This window comes from Carlito syrichta, unplaced genomic scaffold, assembly GCF_000164805.1.
Source record: "Carlito syrichta isolate Samal-C Ts95f unplaced genomic scaffold, Tarsius_syrichta-2.0.1 Scaffold311129, whole genome shotgun sequence".
NCBI lineage: Eukaryota > Metazoa > Chordata > Mammalia > Primates > Tarsiidae > Carlito > Carlito syrichta.
The window spans coordinates 170,003-192,325 of NW_007255225.1; the positions used below are offsets into that span (position 1 = coordinate 170,003).

Genomic DNA, 22,323 nt, shown 5'->3' on the forward strand with positions numbered 1-22,323 from the left:
TCGAGGCTGTGGTGGCCAGGAGCAGCCACTGCACTCCAGTCTGGGCAACAGAGTGAGACTCCAACTCAATAAATAAATAAATAATACTATAGGGAGGATGGGCTTGGTGTTTCATGCCTACAATCCTGGCATTTTAGGAGGCTGAGGTGAGAGAATTGCTTGAGCCCAGGAGTTTCAGACCAGTCTGGGAAACAAAGTGAGACCCCATCTCTGAAAAAAAAAAAAAATCAAAAAAATTAGTTGGGCGTGGTGGTGCATACCAGGGAGGCTGAAGCAAGAGGATCACTTGATTCCAGGAGGTTGAGGCCTGAGGGGCAAAGTGAGACCCTGTTAAAAAAGAAAAAGGAAAAAAAAACAGTATCATTGATTGAATGTGATGAGTAATGTTGCCTCTCTTAACCTAAATCCTCTCCCAAAGTGATGGTGATTCTGGCTGCTGCTGTTCAGGTCATCATGAAGGCTTTAGTCTTAAATGTCTACAGACGATGTGATGACTTACCAACCCCTCTCTTGTCTCTAGTGTGCTCCATCAATTTAAAAAATCCTACGTGTACTTATATAGTCATCACCATCAAACCTCCCATGAAATCTGAAAGCACCATGTGGCCATGCTAATTGGTACATGGTCATCAACTATTCTTGATGGATGGTCACAGAGGTGAAATACTACGTGCAAAAGTTCCTACATAGGACCTCATGGTTGACGAACAGTGTCAGTGAAAAGATGAGCAAGTTAGATTTGAACACTGGGCAACAGAGGCACGGGCATTAACACAGAAGTTGGAGCCCCAGAGGGCAGATGGTCACATGCATGAGCATGTAATGGAGATTTTCTTTTCTTTTTCTTTTTTTGAGTCGGGGTCTCACTCTGTAACCCAGGCTGGAAGCAGTGGCATAATCATGACAATCACTGCTCACAGCAACCTTGACCTCCTGAGCTCAAGAGATCCTTCCACCTCAGCATCCTCAGTATCTGAAACTACAGGCACACGCCACCACACCTGGCTCATTTTTTAATTATTTTTTTACAGACGAGGTCTCACTATGTTGCCCAGACTGGTCTCAAACTCCTGACCTCAAGTAATCTGCCCACCTTGACCTGGGATTACAGGCATGAGCCACCACGCCTGGCCATGATGAGGATTTCCTAAAGAAAAATTTTAGCAACTTACAGAGCCACCAATGTTGCCAACCTCCTCCCTCCTGGGGGCTGATCCCTGGAGCTATGTATACATGATGTGGGTTCTTCCATTAGAAGAACAACAGTCCCAGAGATGGGCAACAGCAACTTGTTCAAAAGGCAGCATGGCATGGTTGCCGAGAGCACTGGTCTTGAATCAGGAGTCATGGGTTCCAGTCCTGACTTTTCTACAAACTAGATGGCTGGCTTCAGCCAAGTCTCCCCCACTCTAGGCCTCTCTCCTGCCATGGGCAAAGTAATGAATTTGGACTCAGTCAGAAGATCCCAAACCTAGTCAGTCCTCAAAATCACCTGGGAGCTTCAAAAAATGGATGTTTGGAATCCGGCTCCAACCTGCTGCTGAGTTGGAATTTTCAGGAGGCCCACACCCTCTCCCACCATGATTCAACAAGATCAGCATTTGGTAACCAAGAATGTGTCTCAAGGTTCTTCCAGTCACTCTAGTATCCAGAAGGCCCCATGCCTGGAAATGTACTCAGGCAGGTTCCATGTGCTTTAAAACTGATCTTCCCATGGGGGCGGGCGGGGGGTGGGCGGAGAATGACAAAACATCAACAGCTGGGGACTTTGGCAAGGTAGTTCCCACAGCAACACCCAGGGTCCCCAGGAGGCAGAATGTTGACTGAGGGAGGGGAACGCATGCATCCATCCACATCGATGGGTCTGGGGTTTCTTTCAAGAGGTTGTCAGGAGCCACCAAGAACAGCTTCCTTCTCCAGAATAAAAATGGAGAGACTGACTCCGTGAAGCAACCTCAGCAGCACACTCACAATGTCCAGCTGCACAGTTTCCAAACGGGTCCTACAATTGTTTCCTCCAGGCGGCCGCTCTTGTCCACATCTACCTGGATGGCTCTGTCTTAGTAACCCATGGTGGGTGTGAGCTGGGACAAGGTCTGTACACCAAGATGATTCAGGTGAGATAAGTGTCCGTCTTCCCCAGAGTGGAAGAGTTGGGCACATTACATTCTACTTAACAACTCTTACCTTAAGTAGAAGAATTTCTATCACAGTAAATGCACAAGTTCATTGTAAGATCCAGCCTGACTCCAGAAACACAAAAATACAGGGGTCTGGGAAACAGGGGTGTTAGCATTGAGGAGATATGTTCCATGATTTCTCCTGTACACAAAAGAATCACATCCACAGGTCTTCAGAAAAATGTGACTCAGATTTCAAAGATAAAGTACTTTATCTAAAAATGAGCTTTATGGTAAATGCTCAAAGCAACACTGCATTCATTCAAATCCTCAGTTAGAAATGAATGCGTGAAATAGGATGAAAAATTATGCTCTTAGAATTTGCAATCTACTTAGGAATTTCACATGACTGACTATTGTGCTAATTCAAAAGAGTGTTTCTAATATTATTTTAAGGGCAAGAGATTATCACAATAGGAAAATTTCCATTGTTTAATATGAAATAAGAATTCATTAAATAAGACATTTGTATTAAAAATGTGTGTGGAAAAGGAAGCTTCTCTCACAATAAGAGATAAAAGATACTTTCTTTAAGGAAAGAATGTTATCAAATTGTGTGCTTGGAGTTAATAAATCACAGAAATCCACAGGGCCTTCTGTGAACATACCTTGCCTCTTCACAACAAAATTTTTATGCCTACAAGATGTCTCCAGAAGGAAACATAATCTGTTAAATTGTCTGTAAATTATGAGGGAAAGATGAAGGTGATAGAGGAAGACCAGGGCCTCGATCTGCCTACACCTGTCCCACTAAGCTCCATGCCCAGCAAGGCCACCCTGCCACAGCACAGTTTCCATGATGCCAGTATGAAAGTGCATGAAGTCATGGATACAACAAATGCCCTGATTTGGTCATGATACAACACCTGTGTGGATCGAAACATCAAATTGTACCACATAAATATGTACAAGTATGATGAGTCAGTGATTTTTTTACCTTTATTTGAGATTCAGGGGTACACTTGCCTGTTCATGTACAACATGGACATATTGTGTAGTGGTGGGAATTGGATCTCAGGTGGCCCATTCCCCAGATAGTAAATATTGTACCCCATAGGTAATTTCTGAACCATAACCCCCCTCCCTACCTCTCTTCTATTGGTGTCTCCAGTGTCTGTTATTTCCATCTTTGTGACCACTTAGCTTCCACATATGAGTGAAAACATGCAGAGTTTTGCTTTCTGTTTCTGAGTCAGTTAACTTAAGCTGGTGATCTCTACCTCCACAAATGTTGCTGCAGAGAACATGATTCCATTCTTTTTTTATGGCTGTGTAGTATTCCATGGTGATTATCTGCCACATTTTCTTTATCCAGCCAATTGTTGGTGGGCACTTAGGTTGGTTCCATGATTTTGCTATTGTGACTAGGGCTGCAATGAACATATGATTACAGATATCTTTTTTATATATTGATCTCTGTTCCTTTGGGTAGATCCCTAGTAGTAGGATTGTATAAATATGTACAATTACAGTGGGTCAGTGATAAAACTTTTTTTTGTAAGAAAGCACAAAAGGCATCCTGGGTTGGCCATGTGTTTCTGAAGGAGTATTTCTTTAACTGTGCCTCTAAAACCTTCAAACGCATCCATCTACGCATAGGCCATCATGCCAGCTCCAATGTTCGTCTCTCTAGGAGAACAACCAGGCTTTACACTTAGTTCTAAAAGGAACATAAAGGTTTTGAACGTGGGGTGGGGCTCAAAGTCCATAAGCTAAAGCACCTTTGTTTTTCACTTCCGGCAGGTAGCCAGTCGGGAACTTGGCATACCTGCGTCGTACATCCACCAGTCCGAAACAAGCACAGTTACAGTGCCCAATGCTGTCTTCACAGCGGGGTCCATGGGGGCGGACATCAACGGGAAGGCCGTGCAGGTGATGTTTCTTTCATCTTCCAGGCCCCCAGGGACAGTGCGGAAAAGGACATCGTCCCACCCCTTCTTTTATGGAAGAAGAATCTGAGGCCAAAAGAGGTCAAGTTCTAGGTCATTCAACGAATTCATGGCAGTGCCGAGGTTCTAGGTCAAGTTTTCCAAGGCTACCCATTTGGTGCTCTTTCTGGGCATGGGGCTGTTTTCATAGTTAATGCTCCATTACCTGTGAAGGCCTATGCATTCAGCAACCTCCCTCTGTCTTGGATAAAAGCATCTGCCTCCTCTTATCCCAGCACACAAGAGCAAGGCAGGGTCACTCCATCTTGGTTCCACACAGGGCTTGGGTCAGTTGAAAAATACTCTGAGAAATTCTAACTTTGATAAAACGTCTAGATGACTGAGTTCATTTTTCATCTTTCACTCACGTGATTGCCTTGCCAGTACAGGTTGCAAAGAGACCCAGTACACAGCTAGACACCATCTTGGACATCGATAAGGCAAGGACTCAAAAAAAAAAAAAAGAGGAAACAAAATATTTTTGGAAAGATTTTTATATTTTTTATTTCTTTCAATAAAGAATGACACGAATAGTCATACATGTGTGTGACTTCACACTTCTCTTACTGATTCAACAGTTACTTAACAAACATCTCCTGAGGCTTCCCTGGGCCAGTCCTGTCCTGAGTAACAGGGGTATAGCAATAAACAAAACAGGACAAAATTCAAAGAGCCTGCTCTGAGCACAGGTTCAGGCTGGCAGTGACTCAGTACATGAAACTGTTACTTGAAAGACTGAGCTCCAGGACATGCCGCAGGAGACAGCGTTGTTCTTTATCCCATGTTCAGGGGAGGTTCAAGTTCCCTCTGTGGGCTTCTTCTTCCCTCCCTCTGAATAAAACTGACCTGTAATCCTCTAAGTACGCTAAGATATCAAAAGTCCATTGATGGCTGAGCGTGATGGCTCATGCCTGTAATCCCAGCACTCTGGGAGGTTGAGGTGGGAGGATAGCTTGAGGCCAGGAGTTCAAGACCAGCCTGGGCCACATAGCGAGACCCCATCTCAACAAAAAATAAAAGCTTAAAATGAAAATCTAGGAAAATGTAAAGGGAGCAGTTGCCTTTCTAGATAGCAGCCTCCAGCGTCTGACTTGGGCAAAAACGTGTCCAGCAGATTCAGAGAGTGTACCCTGGAAGGAAAGGGTGACTGTCAGTCATTTGATTGCCCTTCAGACCGTCTGCAGCTCCTCAGTGGGCTTCCTTGGTGGATTGATTATGGTGAGCTTTCAAGGCTCACAAGACCCACGGCTTCCCAAGGTCTAGATTCCAGTCAACAATTGCATCAGATTTTCAAGGAAACAGCAAAAGCTGAAGTTCCGTTGGCCACCAAGAGGCCGATGGCTCCGGCCTTGGTGTGACCAGACCATCAGCTACTGGGTGAGGCTGAGGAAGCTGAAATTGTTCATTTCAGAACCCCGGAATTCTTTTAAAATCCCAAGCCTTTTATATAGGAGGAAAGTCTGGCATGTGGCTATAGAGGAGAAATGACTTGTCAAAAAATCCTGAATACTTTTAAATGAAAAGGAATAGATGGAGCAGAAAAATCAGTAAGCGTTTGCATTCTTAGGTTTCCAGAAATAGGGACTGAGTGTTACACACCACAAAGCAAAGAATGCAGCCAGTGGGGAAAATTAATTTTATTTTGGTTTTACTGTCCTCATCTTGCTATGGAATGGAAATGAAGAACCTGTGATAAATTAGTAGAAAAACTCACCGTAGCCAGCACCCGCACCCCCGGTTGCTTCCAGGAACATGTGCCCTCAAAGTCTGCTCGCGTGGCTCTCTGCTGCCCTCGGCCACCCCAGGCGTGTGGTGCCTGCCCCGCATGGCCCTCTACTGCCCCCTGCTGCCCCAGGCTGCGCACCACCCTTTACCTGTAGACCTGCCTTCTGAAGTAGACACCAATCTGCAGGGCCTCTAAACTCCAGGGGGTGCATGTCGTGCTCTCAGAGTGGCTTTGAACCACCCTTCCCTAGATTTGAGAGAATGGGGCTCCGAGGGCCCTGGCAACCTTCTCCCATGAGACCCTCTCCCTGAGGCCAATCTTTCGGCCTCTTCAACTCCAGTTTTCTTAGTCCATCACGGCGCATGAGGAGTCGTTTGTGACCACCTCTTCTGCAAGTTGGTTCAGCCAGCAGAGCACCACAATTTGGACTAAGGGACTCTTTGTCACCTGTTGTGGAGGTCTTGTTCTTTCAGGTCCTCAGCCTTAAATGAGTTTGAAAAAGTTCCTTAATATGCATTCATAAATAACAGGCCGGGCATGGTGGGCTCATGCTTGTAATCCCAGAATTTTGGGCGACCGAGGAGGGAGGATTGCTTGAGGCCAGCAGTTTAAGACCAGCCTGGGCAACATAGCAAGATTTTATCACTACAAAAAACGTAAAAAATTAGCTGGGCAGGGTGGCGTGCACCTGTAGTTCCAGCTACTTGGGAGGCTGAGGTGGAAGGATCCTGAGCCCAGGAAGTTGAAGCTGCTGGGAGCCATGATTGTGCCACTGCACTCCAGCCTGGGTGACAGAGTGAGACCCTGACTCAAAATAATAATAATAATTTTTTTTAAATTAAACTAAGTACTATTGGATCATTTGACAATTTTGGAGTATCAGAATGACTGCTTTCTATCTGGAGAGTTGCCATGATATCTCTTTGACCACATTTGGGACCAAGAGAACACTTTGTGTCAAAGTAACAAGAGGAGAGCAGAGATGAGCTTCAGATATAAAACAGTAAATGATGACTTTTTGCCTGGTGAAGAGCTGATAATGGCAAGGTATAAAATGAAAGTGAAAAATCTAGTGGCAACGTAAATAAGAGTGGGGAGAAACCCAACCCATCAGCTAGCACCCAGTAAATATGTTGGAATCAAAAGCTTGTGTGCCTGGGTGGTCAATGTCTTTTCCACACTCCAAGCAGCAATTTAGCTTCAGAAAGCAACATCATCAGTCAACTAAATTAATGTTGTTATTTTGAGTTTTATTGGCATATAGATGGGTAGGCATACTCTGTCATTTTGTTTTTCTTTTAGAGTTATAACCCTAAAGAGACTCTGCCTAACTCCCCCCCCACCCCCAAGATGGGTTCTGGCTCAGTCGCTCAGGCTGGAGTGCAGTGGCACAATATTGGCTTACTGCAACCTCAAGTTCTTGTACTCAGGCAATCCTCTTGCCTCAGTCTCCTGTGTAGGTGAGACTACAGGCACATGCCACCACACCAAGCTCATTTTTAATTTATAGAGACAGTGTCTCATTAAGTTGCCCAGGCTGGTCTTGAGCTCCTGGCCTCAAGTGATCCTCCCACCTTGGCCTCCCAAAGTGCTGGAATAAGCCACCATGCCCAGTCTCTACCTAGCTTTACATTAGCATATATTTAAACATTATAAAGATAATTGTAAGTCGGCTGGCCACCATAGCTCAGCCTGTAATCCCAGCACTTTGGGAGGCAGAAGTGAGGGGATTACCTGAGCCCAGAGATTTGAGAGCAGCCTAGATAACTTGGTGAGACTTCATCTCTACAATAAATCACAAAAAAAAAACTAGCCAGGAATGGTGGTGTGTGCCTGTAGTTCCAACTACTTGGAAGGCTGAGGCAGAAGGATCACCTAAGCCCAGCAGGTCAAGGCTGTGGTGTCCGTGAGCATGCCACTGCACTCCAGCCTGGATGACAAGAAAGAGTGAGACTCCAACTCAAAAAAAAAAAAAAAAAAGATAATTGTAAATCAACACTGTAGGATACAAAGAATACTTTTTCTTTGAAGGGAATCCATTGCGCAAGTTTAAGAATCCCAACTGAGAAACGGGATTCCAACACTGATGGTCTGTATTGAGTTGATTTAAATAGTTAACATCTGCTGTTCTTGCGCTTTCTTTCTGAAATCATTTCAAATACTCATTGTTAGAATGCCTGCCAGATTCTCATGGCCCGTCTGCATCCCATCATCAGAAAAAACCCTGAAGCAACATGGGAGGAGTGGGTGAGTGTCCCTCTTTATCCCTGCCGAGAAAGGCAGCTGCATCCCATGGGAAACAGTCTTAGACGTGCGAGATAATGGGTGACACTTGAAAAACAAAACATTGTTGGGTGCGGTGGCTCACACCAGTAATTTCAGCACTTTGGGAGCCCAAGGCAAGAGGATTGCCTGAACCCAAGGGTTCGAGACCAACCTGGGCAACTTGGTGAGAGGTTGAGATGAAAGGATCACCTGAGCCCAGGAGGTTGAGGCTGCAGTAGCTATGAGTGTGTCACTACACTCCAGCCTAGGTGAGAGAGTGACTGTAACTCAAAAAAAAAAGAGAGAGAGAGAAATAAAATATTCACCAGCATTTCCTTTTTTTTTTTCCTTCTCCTTTTCCAAAAGAGTAGGAGAGATGTTCATGTTCACTGAAACCTGGCTTTATTTCAGAACCTGATTTCTCACTGAGTCTGACACTGTACCATAGACTGGGTGGGTTGTCAGCAATAGAGATTCATGTCCCACAGTTCTGACTGCAAGTCTGAGGTTAAGGCACCAGCAGATTTAGTATCCAGTGAGAGTCCATTTCCTGGTTCACAGATGTCCTCACTGTGTCCTCATGGACTAAAAGGGTTAAGCAGCTTTCTGGAGCCTCTTTGATGAGGACATTGATGCCATTTTTTAGGCTCAGACAATCCTTTCACCTCAGCCTCCTGAGTAACTAAGACTACAGGCAAGCGCCACCACATGTGGATAATTTTTAAATTCTTTGTAGAGGGGAAGTCTTGCTATGTTGCCCAGGCTGATCTCACACTCCTGGACTCAAGCAATCCACCCGCTTCTGCCTCCCAAAGTGCTGAGATTTCAGGTGTGAACCACTACACCCGGCTTATGGGGGTTGGAGTTCCAACACATGAATTTTGAGGTGACACAAACATTCAGTTCATAGCCTCAGGGCATTGATTTTCTCACCTTCATCATGGAGACAATAGTGGTCCTAAGATCAATGGATTACCAATGTTTAATAAAAATTATTATTATTACCATTTTTATTATCATTTTAGTATCATTTCCTACCCCTGCCCAGTTTAAAAAAAAGTCTGACATCATCATATATTGAGACAACCAAATTATCTGGGAACAAAGCAGGATGAAAATATATATACAAACCTGTGTACATAAGTGTAGACATAGAGTCAGCCCTCTCTCCCCCTAATTTAAAAAGTGAAAAGGTGAAAAGGAATCAGCTTTACACTATGCAACCCCAAAGCACAGAGGGTCCTGGAGCACAGCAAGCAGCTGCCTTCAGGTGCCTCCAATGATAGGCGTGACCTGTGACTGGCACCCAGGCTGGTGTCATGGGAGGGATATGGATCAGAGGTCAGTGCAGACAAGAGGATGCAAGCCCAGTGTGGAAGGTATCTGTCGCTACTGTCCCTATGGTTATATATTTTATTATAGGAATGTGGGGTACAAGTGAGGATTAACTACATAACTCATCATCTCTTTCAGGTTGCAAAAGCCTTTGAAGAAGGCATCAGTCTCTCAGCCACTGGATATTTCAAGTAAAGGATGTTTTTGCTTTGGTTTCAATTGTACTTGGCAGGGGTGCTGAGCACACATCAGCAAGGACAGATGTCTGGGTAGTCCCGGGGCTCTGCCATGCTGGGTGTGAACCCCTTCATCTGAGGCTGTGGGAGGTGAGGAGGGAGACCTGGGGAACACTCCAGGGCCTCCCCAGGAAAGCTGCTGCTTACCAGCCAGGAGGGACGTCATGGTCATCCACACATGCCGGTCCATCCCAGTAACTGTGCACTGGAGGGAAGGGGCCTGGCACCAGTTGATCCTCTCCCCAGGTCTGCAGTGGTGCTTTGTAGACCTGACCATGTGGTCTCCTCATGGGACAAGGGAGGAAGGCCCTTCGGCTGTGTCCACCTCTGGGACTCAGCACAGCCAGGCAATGGGCCACTCATGGGGACAATGCCTTTTCTTTCCACCACTGATTTCTCCTCTCAGGGGCTACCAGACCCACATGGACTGGGAGAAGGAGGAGGGCAATGCTTACCCATACTACGTGTACGGAGTGTCCTGTTCCGAGGTTGAAGTCGACTGCCTGACCGGGGCACATAAGGTAGATGACTAGATGACATTTGTATTTACACCTTCAGGGCACAACACACACACCTGCATGTTTCCTGCACTGTACGGAAATCCTCCCAATGGAAGGACCAGCACAGATACGTCATTTTAGTAAAAGTTTGTTTTAAATAAATAATATTTTCTTTTATATGTTTTCTTCCAACACAGCTTCTTAGGACTGACATCTTCATGGACGCTGCATTCAGCATAAACCCAGCCCTGGATGTTGGACAGGTGTGTCATCCCAGAACCGTCCCTAGAAGATTTGCTCAATTCCATGTAGAGCTATTCATTCAGAATACTGTTTTCCTCCAAACCTTGTTCATACCTAGTGCAAGTATTCTGCAATACCTATTATATACAAAACATTACTCATGCACACAAACATGCATACACAACACTGATAAAATACTGAAAAAGGCCAGATGTGGCAGCTCATGCCTATAATCCCAGCATTTGGGAGTCCAAGGCAGGAGGATTGCTTGAGACTAGCCTGGGGAACATAGTGAGATCTCCATCTCTGATAAAGAAAAAGAAAAATAACTTAAAAAATAAAAATAAATAGGTACTGAAAGAAAATGTAAGAAAAAGCTAACCATGATCTGTCTGCATGGCAGGAATATATATAATTTATTCTACTTTATAATTCTCCATGCTTTCAAGTTTTTCTTTAATGAGTACTGTTAGTAATTAGAACATTACATCAGTATATAATAATAAAGTTACATTAGTGTTCATATTAACATTGAATTTTAACAGACTGCCCAGTTTAGAGAAATTTTTTAAACAAATACTTAAACACAATTCCCCCCACCTTGCTGAATTAAATTCTGATTTTTATCTCACAAATAAACAAAATCAACTCACCCAATGTTCTCTTAAACTTAGAGTTAAAACCTTCCAGCTGTTGACATAGCCTTGCTTTTTTTCTAACTTTGTTATTCAAAGCAGAGCTTACAGACCAGCCACACTGACCAGCCCCAGACCTGCTCACGGGCTCCCAGGTGAGGCCAAGGCTGCCAGTCTGCCCTGGGCACCTGCGAGGCGATTTGGAACAATTGAGTAGCCTTGCTGCAAATGCTGGCAGACGTATAGTGCTTTCATCTGTGAACAGCGTGTTGCCGTCCTTAGTCCTAGAGATTGGCTCACCCCACTGGCTTGGCCACTGGCTTTCCAAGGATTAGTTTCACTGGTCCCTCAGTGTTTCTCAAGACATGATCCTCAGAGGCTCAATGGAAGCACCAACAGTGCTTGCTGGAATGTGGATTCCCAGGCCTGGCTCAGCCCCAGAGCTGCTCCATTGTAACTTTGCAGGCTGGGTCTTGGAATCTGTGCTCAAAATCTATCTAAAGCCTACAAGGTGTGAGAGCTACAGCAACCCCAGGCCCTGGCTCCCACCCTGTCTCTTTTCCCCTCCTCCCATCTAATTCCTGCCGCTTTATTTCTTAAGTGAAAGTCAAAACGGAACCGTTGTGAGCAGGAAAACCCTGCATTTGTCCCATCAGAAGAGGAAAGAAACCCAGCAGTGGGTTCAACTGCATCTCTTGGGCTTTGATATTTTCCTTTCTAAACAAACACAGTTATTTCTGAATGTAGCATTTAAATTTGCTTACCTTGTTCCTAAATTTTGTGTTTCAGTAAAATGCAGACTATAACTCTCCAATTTTTATAACCTCCAGGCAGACACCCCTTTTAAAAGGAAACTTTTTCCTAGAGCATAAAAGTTTATAAACAGAACTCAACATGGCTTTCAATAAATACAGCTATTTTTTCCAGCCTGCCCTGTTTAACGATGATCAACTCTCCATAGTAACTTATACACGAAGTAAAGCAGTCTGGGTGTTATGATCAACCACAGTGGACTGGCTCCATTTGTTCTAGCTCACGGTTCTTTCATGTTAGCTTCTCTTTCATCTACTTCGACAGACATTGACAGAGAATCTACGTACTAGGCACCATGCTGGGAACAGAATTCAAGACAGCTTATGAGATTCTAATAAGCTCATAAGATGATGAGGGTGAGAGCGAGAGGTGGACAAGGGAGATACCCTCCCAGAGCCGCCCTGATGGTGTGTCCAAGGTGCCGTGAGCCTAGAGAAAGCAGGTCCTAAATCCACCCATGGATGCCAGGCACAGTGGCTCATGCCTGTAATTCCAACCCTTTAGAAGACTGAGGCGGGAGGATAGCTTGAGGCCAGGAGTTCAAGACCAGCCTGAGCACATAGCAAAACCCCATCTCTACAAAAATTTTTTTTTTTTAAATTAGCTGGAAATGGTGGCACATGCCTGTAGTTCCAGCTACTCAGGAGGCTGAGGCTGGAGGATCACCTGAGCCCAGGAGGCCAAGGCTGCAGTGAGCTCTGATTGTGCCACTGCACTCTAGCCTGACCAAAAAAAAAAAAAAAAAATCCATCCCAAAAATGGGGGGAGGATATAGAGGGCTCCAGGGAGGCGGCATCCAGCAGAGGGGACATGGAGATGAATAGGAGTGTGCCAGGTAGACTGGTAGAGGTAGGAAGAAGTGAAGAGAGGCAGGAGAAAGTGAGCCTATGGAGGTTCATAGGTGAGGACGAGTCTGGTGGGTTTGGAGAATTACTGGGAACTTGGCAAATGCCAGTTATCTGGGTGTGGGGTTCCTGAGGGCGAACCCAGGCAAGGCCACAGGTGTCAGTCCCATAGGGTCCTCTGCAGAGTCCCCAGTAGTGTTTACTGGGCGCAAGAGCTCCATTTACACACGCTGGAATATGGAATGTGGATCCAACCTATGTTTTGCGCTTACAACTGCAGTGTTTCTGACTGTGGATCGAGGGAGCATTTATCCAAGGCATGGGATTATACACCATAGAAGAACTGAAATACTCCCCAGAAGGTGTGCTTTATTCTCGGAGTCCAGATGACTACAAAATCCCCACAGTCACCGAGGTCCCAGAAGAGTTCTACGTCACTCTGGTGCGTTCCCGCAATCCTATCGCCATCTACTCATCCAAGGTAAGAACTCGAGAGTTCTGTGTTCCTCGGGCAGGTCTGCCATGACAGGACACCCCAGACTGGGTGGTTGAAGCAACAGAGATTTTTTTTTTCTTTTTTTAATAAGTGGGAAAGCAGGATTTAAAAATTTTTTTTTTGGCCGGGCTCGGTGGCTCAACCTGTAATCCCAGCGTTTTGGGAGGCCGAGGCGAGCAGATTGCCTGAGCGGAGTGACACCCATGGAACCAGAAAGTTGAGGACAGTCTTCATGCTTGAGCAAGATCAGGAAGCGGTCTAAACCAAACAAGGAGGTCAAGAGGAGCTGAGTGCCTCGGATCATCCAGCCACATGGCCATGAGGCAAATGGACACAGCAGGCACATGGCCCCTCCCAGAGCACCCCCTGCTGCACTCCTTCCACTTGTCCCTAGACTCCTTCTCACGGACACAGCTCCTCCTCCACTCCCCAAGTCAGAATGGGCTTTTTTTTTTTTTTTAAAGTCAGGGCCTTACTCTGTTGCCCAGGCTGGAGTGTAGTGGCATGATCACAGCTCACCACAGCCTCAAACTCCTGGGCTCGAGTGATCCTCCTGCCTCAGCCTTCCAAGTAGCTGGGACTACAGGTTTGTGGTATCATGCTCGGCCAATTTTTTTTAATGTATTTTTTGTAGAGGTAAGGTCTTATTGTGTTGCCCAGCCTGGTCTCAACCTCCTGGGCTCAAGTGATCCTCCTGCCTCAGCCTCCCAGAGTGCCGGGATTTCAGGCATGAGCCACTGCACCCAGCCTCATTCTTTTTTATAACTGAGTAGTATTCCATGTTCTGTGTGTGTTTGTGTGTGTGTGTGTCTGTGTGTGTGTGTGTGTGTGTGTGTGTGTGTGTACACCACATTTTCTTTATCCACTGATCAGTTGATGAGCACTTAGGTTGATTCCACATCTTTGCAATTGTGAATTGTGCTGCAATAAGCATACAAATGTAGGTGTCTTTTTTGTATAATGACTTCCTCTGGATAGAGACCCAGGAGTGGGACTGCTGAATTGAATGGTAGATCTGCTTTTAGTCCTTTGAGAAATCTCTGTACTGATTTCCATAGAGGCTGTACTAATTTATATTCCCCAAGTTTCAGCTTGACCTCAGGTATCCAGAAGCTTCCCTGCTTTCTAGAGTAAGCCAAGGTCGGGAGGAAGGTCTGTCTCACCACTTCTTCACTAGACTTTGGTCAGGGACATTTCCAAAGGCCGATGGTACACAATCAGGCCACTGGGAGCATAGTCACCTCCCTGCCCGTTCTGCTCCAAGCACCAGGCCTCTCTGCTCTTTGCTCTCCTCCCCACCTCTGAGGAAACCTCTTCCCACCATCCCAACTTCTCCTTACTTACCTCAGGGGAACCTAGAACCTTAACAACCAAAGCCTGGGAAGCCTTGATCTGCGTGGGGGCCTTTGTCCCATCCCTCCACCAAGAGGCTGGACACAGACTGCAGACTAGCTTGAAGAAAGAAGAAAAATCAGCACAAGCAAGCATTGGTGCATCGTTCAAAACATGGTGTCACTACACTGTTCCTTCCAAAGCATCAACCCACACAGGGGCTGTGCACGTGTGGACTGAGGCTCCCACCTCACTGTGCTCCAAGCTCAGCTGCAAAGATTGTGCTTGTCCATGTGGGTGTTGAGTGAAATACAAATGATTTGGAGCCAGAACTGGCATACCCAGAGGGTACCAAGGGCTTTGGTCTTCAGGACTTTACCTGAAAACTAGTTTTTAGTCCCCTTCCAAGATCACGGGGCATTTTCAGAGCTTCTCTGAGGAGGACCCCCACAAACCACCATGGAGGGCATCCAGAAACACTCCACTCCGAGGGTGAGAGAGAGAGAGAGAGTTTCTAAAGCCTTTTGTTCTTCTCTCAGGGACTGGGCGAGGCTGGAATGCTCCTGGGGTCCTCCGTGTTCTTTGCCATATATGATGCGGTGGCTGCTGCCCGCAGGGAGAGGGGAATGGCCAAGACCTTCATCCTGAGCAGCCCTGCAACTCCTGAGGTGATCAGGATGATGTGTGTGGATCAGTTCACCGACATGGTAAGGAAGTCCCTGCTGTAATCACTCCTTACGTGGACTTTCAGGTTCTTGGCAGGGGTGTGATCACCATGACAAAATTCTAGGGCAAGTTAACATTTTCCAGTGAAATTCCTTGCTGGCCGTGAAGGCTCATGCCTGTAATCCCAGCATTTTGGGAGGCTGAGGTGGGAGGAATGCTTGAGCCCAAAAGTTCAAGACCAGCCTGGACAACATAGTAAAACCTCATTTCTGTAAGAAATCAAAAAATTAGCCAGGCATGGTGGTACATGCCTGTAGTCCTAGCTACTCAGGAGGCTGAGGAGGGAGGATCACCTGAGCCTAGGAGGTAGAGGCTGCAGTGAGTTGTGATCATGCCACTGCATTCCAGCCTGGACAACCGAGTAAGACCTTGACTCAAAAAAAAAAAGAAACCCAAAATTTTCATTTTGCCCCCACATACTGTTTTCGATATGCTTTGAAGCAACTGCACAGTGGGAGAACTTCTTCAAATTATGGCTTCATTGTTTCAGACCAAAAGAAATGCACACTGAGTTGAGCCAGTGTTGATAGCAAATGGACATGGTGGGTTGCTTCTTTAAACATTGTATCAAAATGCAGTTGATGTGGCACTTTAGTTACTTCAATAATCAAATTGCATTAACTAGATATCTGATCTGGTCAATTGCACAGAATGTATTTGTTAGACAAATTAATAAAAATAATTTAAATGAAAGTACCAGGTCAGTGGGCATACCTTCATATGCTTTGTAACCACACATTACTAGAATAGTTCATCCTCCAGCTGCCAAAAATATATTTAGAACTGTCACCAGAACTTGTTTCTCAACTGAACTGCCCACTGCAGCCCTCAATCAGTCTTCAGTATAAAATTAGGTTGCAGGAGGGTGGGGGGCACATGACAACACAAAGGGTACCTGGTCTACTACTGGGGGAGTGAGGGCCAGTTAGAAGCCCCAACTTCACCTGCATGCAGCCTATTTATGTAGTTAAACCTCACTTGTCCCCACAACTCTATATTTAAAAAAATTAAAGAATAAAATAAAATTAGGTTGTACTTTATGCCTTGGAAACAGGGCTTCTGAGTAAAATGTTTCTTATTCCAAACAGAAGAAATGTATGAGGACAAAAAGGTTTATGACTCAAGGATTAGAATGTGTTTGAAAAGTGTATAATTATGAAACAAGTAAAATAGACATTGACTTGGTCTTTTTTAAAATCAGTTTGTCTTTATAATATGTTTATATAACATTTTATTAACAACTGCCTTCCTTCTTTGGATTTTTTTTTTAGATTCCCAGAGATGACCCTTCAACATTTACACCTTGGTCCATCCGTGTGTCTTAACCTTATCTTTTCTAAAAAATGAAAGAATACATAATTGACCTTAAAAGTCTCAAACCAGAACAAAATATAGGTTTGCTCCCAATTGTCAAAGATCATTTTAGCATTGTTTAATTATTCTCTGTGGTTTAGGTTGAGCTACATGATTATGTTTTAGAATGCAAATTTTCCCCAAAAATGATGAAGTTTAGAATCAAAAATTCTAATTTTAGTTTACATTATCCTGCAAATTCAACATCATCATGATTTTAAAATTTTTTATTAACCTGGAACAACTCAAGAGAGATCACCTGTGCTTTGTTCTTCAGAAATCTGCTCAAAGTTCAGTTAAATCATCCACCCCCAAAACTCTGAGGATAGGATTCCCCCAAAGCCAATGGTGTGCTACTATTAATAATTGACTTGCCTAGAAAAATCCATGATTTATCATGTCTGCCAATTTCCATGGTGTAAATACTCACACCTTGACCCACCTCAAGCCAATGCCACAAGGTCCAAATGCGGAGTTGGAAAGAGATGCTCACAGCCAGCTATTGAGTGGGCAAGGGCTGTCTCAGCTCTGCGGACCCATCACAGTTCTGGAGTTTCTGCCACTTCTGGGGTTCCTGCCACACCTGGGGTGCTTTTAGAAGATGCTTTGGGAAGTAGCCATCCAGAGCCTCCATGGTTCCCATCCACCATGATCCATGTCCACAGTACAACTTCTTCCTCACCTGAGAGGCTGGGTAATCGTTGTTTATGCTGGATAAAATAGTGATCACCGTCACATTTGAGACCTTTGTTTTAACCTTGTGGCTGGAAGTCAGCAGCACCCACCCTTTGCCATCGAAGGGGCACAAGATCTTTGGGTTTGTTTTTCTGGTTATTCCTCAGCTGCTTCACCTTGTATTTTCCTGCAGAAACACAGTCCTATCCCAGAAAAGATGCAGTCCCATGTGAGGTTTAAAAGCACAAATTTTTTCCAAAAGTTTGTAGTAAAATACAAATAAATAAACCCTTGGGGATCTGTGTACTAGATATTAAAGCTCTGCGTTTATTAACAGTAATTTAATAATACTGGGAGAATAAGTATGTAGGAATTGTTTATGTGTGAGTGAGACCAGGTTAAAAGAAGAGAAGGCAGTGGTGAAAAGGAAAGGCCTCTTTTTAAACAAAAGTCTTACCGACCAATGTCTTTTATTCTCAGAGAAGCACGTGCATGTCTGTGTGTGTACATGTGGCTATGGGCACATGTTTGGATTCACCTGATAATCCAGATTGCCTAAAACCCAACCCACTCATTGTGCTAGACAGAACAACAAAAATCGAGTCAACAGTCCTTTCTCTCTCTCTCTCTCTCTCTCTCTCTCTCTCTCTCTCTCTCTCTCTCTCTCTCTCTCTCTCTCTCTCACTGTCTCTTTTTTTTTTGAGTCTCACTCTTTCGCCCAGACTGGAATGCAGTGGCACAATCACAGCTCACCACAGTCTCAACATTCTGGGCTCAGGCAGTCCTTCATCTTCAGCCTCCAGTAGCTGGGACTACAGGTGTGTACCACCATGCCAGGCTAATTTTTTTTTTCTTTTTTTTTTTTTGTAGAGACAAGATCTCACCATGTTGCCCAGCCTGGTCTCAAACTCCTAGGTTCAAGCTCCCATCTTGGCCTCCTAGAGTGCTGGGATTACAGATATGAGCCACCATACCTGGCCAGTGGTATATTTTTCTAGCAATAAAATGGAGACACGTTTACCACAAACAAAGTAATTGCAAAAGTGTTCTACTTCATAGGCTCTGGGACAAGGCCTCTGATATCACAGAAACTGCATTTTTACAAAGTCTGATCATTTCATCAGTATTTCATTAACTTAAAGAAATGGGATTGTTTACAAAAATAGTATATTTTTAAGGATAGCAGGTTTCAAACATAGGATTAATATCCAAATGCTTTTAAAAATTAAATAGACTTTTTTTTTACTTTTAGTATAATCTAGATCCCAGTAAATCGACAATTTATAGTGTCTATTCTATTATGCATTTGATCCACATTACTAACTTAGATAAACATCTATCGTTGTCTAAGTATAAAATGTGATTACAGTAATAACTGTGCTAAAAGTATGAGATGAAATCTTTTTAACCAGTGGGCTCAGTAAATGATCAACTACCCTTTGAGTGTTAAAAGCACACTGCCAAGCATGATGGGTCATACCTGTAATCCCAGCATTTTGGGAGGCTGAAGCAGGAGGATCACTTGAAGCCAGGAGGTCGAGACCGGTCTGGACAACATAGTGACACCTCGTCTCCACAAAAAATTTAAAAATTAGTTGGGAATAGTGGTACACCCCTGTAGTCCCAGCTACTCAGGAGGCTGAGGTGAAAGGATCACCTGAGCTCAGGAGGTCAAGGCTGGAGTGAGCCATGATCATGCCACTATACTCTAGTCTGGACAACAGAGTGAGACGCTGACTCAAAAAGAAAAAATAAAATAAAATCACACAGTCAGGCATGATGGCTCATGCCTATAATCCCAGCACTTTTGGAGGCCGAGATGGGAGGATAGCTTGAAGCCAGGAGCTCAAGGCCAGCCTGGACAACATAGTGAGACCTTGCCTCTACAAAAAATTTAAAAATTGCAGGTATGGTGGCTCATGGTTGTAATCCCAGCATTTTGGGAGGCCAGCACAAGAGAGTCACTTGAGGCTAGGTGTTCAAGACCAGCCTAGGCAACATAGTGAGACCTCATCTCTACAAAAATAAAAATAAGACAGGTGGGGGGAGCACACACCTGTAGTCCCAGCTATTCTGGAGGCTGAGGTGGAAGGATCACCTGATCCCAGGAGGTCAAAGCTGCAGTGAGCCATGATCATGCCACCATAGTGCATGTACCCTGGGTGACAGAGTGAGACCTCAACTAAAAAAAAAATAAAAAGAAGGCTGAACTATTCACAATAGCAAAAACATGGAACCAACCAACATATGTTCTCACTCATATGACCTTGAACAAGTATCATAATACTATAAGAAAGGGATTGGCAGTAGTGGGAAACTGCCAGGGGAGGAGAGGGATTAGCAGTTGAGGGAAACTGCCAGGGGATGGAGGGGCACACCTCGTCAACAAGGGTACCTGCATAATGAACATTTGTATACTTAACCCTGAATTATATCCCACATCTTTAAAATAAAAAATTTAATAGTTTAAAAAAAGAGGGCAGAAACAGGGGCCTTAGAGATCGATGTTGTTTCTTTTAAGGAAAAATCTTTCCTTTCTCTGCACTTGACACTTTCAGTGATGTTGGCCACATTCTTCACACTCTCAGAACACATAGAATGGCAGGTTGAGTTCTCCAGAGGCTGAGGCAGTGTGGGGAGCAGGACACTTCTAACAAGACCCAGGAGAGGATGGCTGAAGAAGCAGGGGTGGGAGATGGAGAGTCAAACAGCAGCGCAGCCCCGAGAAGCATGGAAAAGCCAGCGAGGGGTCCCAAGAGCGAGCATTCCCCATAGAGTTGCCCAGCTTGGACTGAAATGTACATCCATATCACTCAGTAACCGATGGGGCTGCCCCGGGAAGGGTATGACCTTGAGGAAGGAGGATCTCTGCCTGAGGTAACCCCTGAAGGAGCTGGTACGTGCCAAGCGCACTTCCCAGCTGGGCACAATTCCTTCCTCATCAGGGATCTGGGTGGCTCATGCCCTTGTCTCCCACAGAGAATTATCAAAGTTATTCTTCCTGATTTGTGAGTTTTTTGTTTGTTTGTTTGAGTCAGGGTCTCACTTTGTCACCCAGGCTGGAGTGCAGTGGCACGATCACAGCTCGCTGCAGCCTTGACCTCCTGGGCTCAAGCAATCCTTCCGCCTCAGTCTCTCAAGTATTGGTACTACAGGCGTGCACCACCACACCTAGCTAATTTTTTTATTTTTGTAGAAATGAGGTCTCACTATGTTAGCCAGGTTGGTCTCAAACCCCTGGACTCAAGCAATCCTCTCACCTCAACCTCCCAAAGTGCTGGGATTACGGGCATGAGCCACTGTGCTCAGTCTTTGAGTTTATGAATATGCAAATGTATATAGTTATAAGTAGCAAATTACATTTTGTTATACATTGGATGAATTACCTTTATAGGAAGGAATAATTTTACATTCAAAGAAATACCCAATTTACGTACATTTTAATATTTTAGGTCAGCACTTGCCTCAACTGGAAATTCCATAAGTCCACTGGGTGCTTCTTCACTTATTAAAATGCACTTGATTACATTTTGTCATCCACATACTGCATGTAGGTGCTGTTATTCATTACAAACAAAACCTCTGAGAAAAATCTCTTCCCTGAGTTTCATTGTCTGGAATCAGTACTAGTCCAAAAAATTGACTTGCTCCGTATAAATAAGGGATCATGTGAACACTCTCAGAGTTCTAAAATCCTGAGCCCTGAGTTGACAGAAGACGGGTCTATAAACAGCATGATTAGGAAACATAAATCTATCCCAAAATGTCACAGGAATGCCCACGTGTGAACTGCAGTGTTCATAGTTATTTCATTTCTAATGTTCCCCAAAAATTATAGTCAAAGAACTTTGGTCACCTAGAACTTTGGCCAGTTGTTTAATTCACTTGCTAGGGAATATACAAGAAGTCAACTTCTCTTTGTTGTTTATTAAATTCCTGCATATTTTGGGATCTATTTTTAAGGTCTTTTAGAGTCTTAGAAATACACAATACATAAATTGTGTATTTCTTTGTGTATTTCTAGTTCCGATGATCTAGTTGTTGAACCTTATATCAACACTGTATTAAAATTAGTACTGTGGTAAGTTCTCCCTTGATGTTCTCATTTTTCACATTCTTCTTAGCTATTTGGTGTGCACCTATATCCTAGCTACTTGGGAGGCTAAGGCAGGAGGATCCCTTAAACCCAGGAGTTTGAGGCTGCAGTGAGCTGTGATGGTGCCACTGCACTCTGGCCTGGGTGACAGCAAGGCCCTATCTCTAAAAAAATAAAAGAATTGAGAGTCAAGAGAACTTGGCAGAGGCTACAACCCATCCTGTGGGCAACCTTGTGTTCACTCTGGAGTGAGCTCCCCAGAGTTCAAGGGTTGAGAGAGAGAGAGAGAGAGAGAAAGACAAAGGACTTCGGGTCTCTGCCCCAGTTCCCTCAGCTAGAGCAGCTTCTGTGTTTAATCTGTTTACACTTCACAAGACTGCATTCAAACAAAGGTTTTTCCAGCTCAGACAAGTTTGAAAATCACTTCTCTGATGCCATCCAGGGTCAGGTTTCAGGTTCCCAGCAATGACTGTATCTGACCCCTTAATCCAAAGCACTTGTGTATCTTGCATAACCAACGTCATAATACACCTTGGGCACTCCCAGATGGTTTCATTTCAGAGGCTGTGTTTGATGTTGACATTGAAGGATTTATTCTGGTAAATATTTTGAAGAACTGTGAGTCACGCTTTCCTTGGACGTTGGGCCCATCATGCCTCTGTAAGCGATGACCGTGTGCTCTTGTTCATGGGTTGTCCTTGTGAGGAAAAGGAAGAGTGAGATGGTGAACAGATAGTGTACTCTTTAAAAAGTCCCTGTGGGCCCATGCCAGCTCTGGCATATCTCTCTTTCTTTTCTCGCTTCTTTCTCTAATAAGCGTTGTTTGAAAACTTTAAAAAAAAAAAAAAAAGTCCCTGTGTCTTTTCCCTTAAGCAGAAGCCACCTTAAGAGGAACCTGTTTCCACATGCTCCCTCCTCCCACAGTCCATTTCTAATTCT

The 22,323-nt window shown here is 44.5% G+C and overlaps 1 protein-coding gene across 1 annotated transcript in view; it reads left to right on the forward strand.

Moving 5' to 3' along the window:
• Positions 1 to 16,585, forward strand: part of LOC103271035 (aldehyde oxidase 4-like) — an 84,021-nt gene extending 67,436 nt beyond the window's left edge. Inside the window, 9 exon segments of the mRNA XM_021717797.1 lie at positions 2,022 to 2,117; positions 3,924 to 4,052; positions 8,007 to 8,081; positions 9,573 to 9,625; positions 10,077 to 10,191; positions 10,368 to 10,433; positions 12,987 to 13,187; positions 15,074 to 15,241; positions 16,532 to 16,585. Coding sequence (XP_021573472.1) covers positions 2,022 to 2,117; positions 3,924 to 4,052; positions 8,007 to 8,081; positions 9,573 to 9,625; positions 10,077 to 10,191; positions 10,368 to 10,433; positions 12,987 to 13,187; positions 15,074 to 15,241; positions 16,532 to 16,585 — 957 coding nt within the window.
• The last annotated feature ends 5,738 nt before the right edge of the window (positions 16,586 to 22,323 follow it).